A 5621-nucleotide genomic window follows, 5' to 3' on the forward strand; every position below is an offset into this window, starting at 1 on the left:
GGAGATATAAATAAATATATTTGGTTGAGTTTGCGAAATATTTTTTGACACACATTTTGAGAAACCCTTATTTTTGGCCTATTTTTTAGGGTTTAAATATTTTTGTGGTAATTAGACAATTTTTGGACATAACAGTTGTATGGAGAGGCAGAGCTATTAATGGATAGCCTGTAATAGGAATCGTCGTTTTAGGGTCTTCAAAGTATATATAAGAAAAGTTTACATAAGCGCATACAGTGAGGGAACTGAATGCTTCTTCATTCCTAGGGTTAAAATCGAGGACTCTAACATATTCAAAAATTGAGTCCTTCTTTGTTCCCTATTCATCTCTAACTTGTAATTCTAATTGGTTCCCTCCACAAAATTGAAAAAAAAAATAAACCTTTTTTTTTTGCTGTATAAAATAAAAATTTTAAAAAAATGGCTCACGATAATGAAAAAGAGATAGATACGAGAACCGAGGAGGACAAAGCTATAGATGCATGGCTTCCTATCACATCCGATCGAAATGCGAAATGGTGGTACTCTACTTTTCACAATGTCACTGCCATGGTTGGTGCTGGTGTTCTCAGTCTTCCATATGCCATGTCTGAGATGGGATGGTATGTTTTTTTACTTTTCCACGTCATATTTATTTGTTTGATTGTAAATTACGATATTTTAATATGAAATTATTATTCTACTCAATATAAAAAGAGAAAAATTAGGGTCAATAGATTATATATTATTTTTCTTGGGATTTGTTTTTTCTTCTCAAAACTTTAGTTGACAGTAACTATCATAATTTGTGCATTTTTTTAGAATTTTGCAAAGAGAATATCACTTTTTATATTTATTAATTTTTTAATGCCACCAATCACATTTATCCTTCTTAATAGAATGATATGACTTATTTCAAAATTAAAGGATATTTTAAGAATATTTAGTTAATATAATAACTACAAATTCAATGTCTTTCTATATAATCTTACTTTAATTTCAAATTCAATCAAACTAAAACATATAATAAAACAATGGGAATAATATATGAAATTTCTGAAAAACAAATTCCATTAGCAAATTCTCGGTCAAACATAAATTGTTTGACTCTCGAAAAGAAAAATGTGTCACATAAATTGGAACAGAGAGTAATAAAACAATGGTAATAATATATGAAATTTCTGGATAGATGAGATACCCCTAAAATTAAACAAGGCGCCTCTCACTTTTGGATCTGGATCGAAGAATTTTGCATTTACGATGTTAATATGGAGAAGAGAAATAAGAAATAAAAAAAACTTCTATTTGTACCTTTGGATATATATATATATATAGGAAAAGTTGGAGATTGGTCAAATAATAATAGTCAATGGGTTAATTTTTAAACTGCTCGAATAAAGCTTTAATTAATGTATGTATATTATGGGGTATAGCTAATACATGTATTAGTGGGTGAATAACTAATATACCTTCTATTATTGTTGAATTTGTTGCAGGGGCCCTGGAGTAATAGTAATGTTGATGTCGTGGGCTATAACATTTTACACAATATGGCAAATGGTAGAGATGCATGAAATGGTACCAGGAAAAAGATTTGATAGATACCACGAGCTAGGTCAACATGCATTTGGTGAGAAACTTGGTCTTTGGGTAGTTGTACCCCAACAAATAGTGGTGGACGTAAGTTCTTGCATAATATACATGGTTACAGGTGGCAAGTCATTGAAGAAATTTCATGAAACAGTTTGTCCTGATTGTCAACCAATAAAACTTACCTACTTCATCATCATTTTTTCCTCAGTCCACTTTGTTCTTTCTCACTTGCCAAATTTCAATTCCATATCATTTGTGTCCTTGGCTGCTGCAGTGATGTCGTTGACATATTCGACAGTTGCTTGGGCAACATCTCTAGGTAGAGGGATTGAAGGTAGGGTAGTGAGCTATGAACTTAGGGGTGAAAATACAAGTGACAATGTATTCATGTTCTTGAGTGCACTTGGAGATGTTGCTTTTGCCTACGCTGGCCATAATGTGGTTCTTGAGATTCAAGCTACTATTCCTTCAACGCCAGAAAAACCTTCCAAAGGTCCTATGTGGAAGGGTGTATGGGTGGCTTATATCATCGTTGCTATTTGTTACCTCCCTGTCGCTTTTCTTGGCTATTGGGCCTTTGGTAATCAAGTTGAGGATAACATCTTGCTTTCACTCGAAAAACCTATGTGGCTTGTTGCTGCTGCTAACATGTTTGTTGTCGTCCATGTTATTGGAAGTTATCAGGTATGTACATGCATAAAACATCCATGTTATTCGATGTTATGATCAGCGAAAATGTCTAAAACATTCATAAACTTACCAATAATTTACGCAGGTTTTCGCAATGCCTATGTTTGACATGATAGAAACATATGCCGTCAAATCTATCAAACTAAAACCTTCCACTTTTCTTCGCTTCACAGTTCGTACAACATATGTTGGTAAGTGCAATTACATTTTCCATAATTACTTAAACACATGATGGATTTGCAATATTAACTGTACTTTCTTTCTTATTTATTATATAGCATTGACGTTATTCGTCGGTATGGCCATACCATTCTTTGGTGGTCTAATGGGGTTCTTTGGTGGATTTGCTCTAGCTCCAACATCATATTACGTAAGTATACTCTATAAGGATTTCACTAATTTCTTTTTGTGTATTGCTTCACGTCAATCACTCTCTTTTTTTAACTTCTCCAGCTTCCTTGCATCATTTGGCTTATCATTGTAAAACCCAAAAGGTTTGGTTTTTCTTGGTGGATGAATTGGGTGAGTAAAATATTAGTATTTAATTCCATCAATTTAATGTTATCTAATTTTTGTTACTTACTATGTGTTTTCCAAATAAATTTCAGTTCTGCATCATAGTTGGAGTATTGCTCACTGTTTTATCGCCTATTGGAGGAATGTGGACTCTTATCAAACAAGCCAAGAATTACCGATTTTACCAGTGATTTGTAGTTTCTTTTTCTGGAAACTTGCGACTGTAAATAGTTATCTCTTTTTTTTTCTTTTGCTATTTTGTTTGTTACATTTATGTTTTAGAATAATTATTTAGAACAACAAAAATGTATGTTGTTATAGATGCTTACAACCTTTGTGAATAATACTTGGAAATAAAATATCTTCGTTTAGGAGTACTACTGTCTAATGCTTTCAGTTTACTTTTTCCTCTGCCAAATGTAATGCCTCTAATTAAATCTTCAAGATGTTAACTAATACTACTAGTTTTAGGGGTTTCTCGTTTACACACAAGTCTTTCAAAAATTGGTTAAATACACACTTTTTATGATATCATCATTTTAAGGTCAAAAGCTATCATCTCCCATCACAAAAATGTCAAATAATATCCTCTCTATATTAATTGAATTTGTGAGGCATCGCACACATAATAAGCAAAATATTTAAGAAGTCTAAACCATAATTTTCACTATTGCCCTTTGTGAAATCATAAATATAACTTTGTAAATAGTGTAAGTATCTCCTATAAAATATAAAACTTCAATAAATGAAAGGTCAAATAATATGAAAAAAGTTTCAAACATACATCTTGAACTTTGAACAATTTAATTATTTTGAAGAATAAAAAAAGGCTAAAAAAATTCACTTTATATAGAATAGAGGGAGTACAAAATAGTCTCTTCCCCATCTCAATCCTTAGGTTTTGAAAAGGCCGAAGTCATACACAATCCCTTAAAGTTGTCCGCATATTTCACTTAAACACCTCAACTAAGTCTTGTACATATTGAACACCTCTAGTACTTCGAATTGATACCAATTGAGCATTTTTTACTTAGGAGGCATTTTAGGTGTGATTCACGAATGATAAGCGCATGAAAAAATTAAATTAGACATTTTTAAACTTAAAAATCTCATTCTTCTTCATTGGACTTGTTGCCATCACTTCTCCACCTTAATTACCACTCACATCCGCCATTGTTGCCATAAACACCCTTCTTCTTCCTTTACCATCATTATCATTTTATTTTTTCAAATTTATTATTATCGCAGCCAATACATCCATTTCTTCCTCTTGTTTTAAGCAACAACTACCATCACCTCTACCATTAACATTGACACTTGGTCGTGTTTGGTCTTTCAATGTAAAATAGGTATCAATTCAAAGTGCTAGAGATGTTCAATAGGTACAAGACTTAGTTGAGGTGTTAAAGTCAAATATACAAACAACTTTAAGGGGTTGTATATAACTTAAGCCTTTTGAAAATACAAAATAGTCTCATGGATAGGGTCAACAATTGTCACGCGAGGCCTTGGAGAATGATGGATGATGTTAATGAAATTATTAGACTTAAGGAGCTTGCGGGTTTTAATTATATGGTGCACTGCTTTAGGGAAACAAACAAGGTCGTGGACAAGCTCACTAATCTAAGTAATGGCTTCTCGCAAAATCATATGTTTCAGTTTTATGAAGAACTGCAATTGAAAGTGAAAGGGCTCTTGAGAAAGGACAAATTGGGGCTTCCCAATCTTCGTACACTCAACAGAAGGCAACTAGTAAAAAAATCCATTAAAAGAAAAATAACTTTTATTAAAGAAAATTTTTATCGCTAGAAGTCCTAATCAAGTCGTAATTGGTCAATAACGATTAAAAAAATTCGGGCACCACCGATCATTAAAAGCTTTGTCCTAAAAAGTTCACGACCGGATTTAGATTTGGTCGTTAAAAAGTCATTAATGATGACATAAAATTTGATCGTTATACCATAGTTTAACAATCAAATTTCCCTTCGTTGATTGTTATTCCCTTCGTTAAAAACCTTTAGTTACTACTACGAATCTCATCGTTATAAATATCTTTAACAATCAAATTTTATTTTGTTCATTCTCTGTTTACTTAAAACAACCACTAAAACACATAAAATAAATGAAATACTAATCAAAATAATCAATATTTATATAAAATTGCATTGTTAATTACAAAGACCCAAAATATCAAATTCATAAAATATTATCTATCCAATTGTATGATATTATATCTACCAGTTCCAAACAACAAAGAAATTAGTGGCATCTACAATTAGAAACATGTCTATAGAACTTCTAGTAATATTTATTAAAGAAAATGTCGCTGTACTTTCTTCCTTTACAGGTTCTATGTACCTTAACTCTTGATATGTACTTTCTTTCTAGACGGGTTCTACTTGTACATCATACATCACAAGGCTTGTAAATCACTAGTAGATAGTGTAGACACACAAATTTTATTGGATTTAATTCATACAAAATTTGAATTAAATCCATGTTTATTTGGGTTAGATGATTAATTTGGGCTTTACAAATAAATAAGTTCATTTTATTAAATTCAAGTTCAAGGTCCATTTCACCTTAAAGCCCAAATCTATGCAAGGTGTCACGATGACTAGGCATCCAAGACCAATAAGGCGGTGCCACGTGTCCAAATGAGGTGGTAGTCCCAATCAAGTGCAAGAACCAATCACAATCTGCCAAGTGTCAAAATGACATTCTTTGGCCAATCATAAGCATTATTGTCCAGCCCCACAACTATAAATAGGAGATATACATGACATTCTAAAGGCATCAAGAAAACACGTCAACAAGCATTCTGCAATTGGAGGAAGAAAACT

At 32.1% G+C, this 5621-nt stretch overlaps 1 protein-coding gene across 1 annotated transcript; it reads left to right on the forward strand.

The window, feature by feature from the left end:
- Nucleotides 1–250: 250 nt before the first annotated feature.
- Nucleotides 251–3141, forward strand: LOC125862660 (lysine histidine transporter-like 2). The gene is made up of 6 exons (XM_049542781.1): nt 251–602; nt 1476–2256; nt 2348–2453; nt 2541–2632; nt 2716–2784; nt 2871–3141. Exons 1-6 carry the CDS (start codon nt 421–423, stop codon nt 2967–2969), a joined length of 1329 nt encoding a protein of 442 aa, XP_049398738.1. The 5' UTR covers nt 251–420; the 3' UTR covers nt 2970–3141.
- The last annotated feature ends 2480 nt before the right edge of the window (nt 3142–5621 follow it).

This window comes from Solanum stenotomum, chromosome 4 (assembly GCF_019186545.1).
Source record: "Solanum stenotomum isolate F172 chromosome 4, ASM1918654v1, whole genome shotgun sequence".
NCBI lineage: Eukaryota > Viridiplantae > Streptophyta > Magnoliopsida > Solanales > Solanaceae > Solanum > Solanum stenotomum.

Excerpts from the sequence above, each read along its gene's own strand:
- LOC125862660 (XM_049542781.1), top strand. The coding sequence starts at position 421 with ATGGCTCACGATAATGAAAAAGAGATAGATACGAGAACCGAGGAGGAC. Across the intron at positions 603-1,475 it reads GCCATGTCTGAGATGGGATG|GGGCCCTGGAGTAATAGTAA; the intron begins GTATGTTTTTTT and ends AATTTGTTGCAG. Across the intron at positions 2,257-2,347 it reads ATGTTATTGGAAGTTATCAG|GTTTTCGCAATGCCTATGTT; the intron begins GTATGTACATGC and ends TAATTTACGCAG.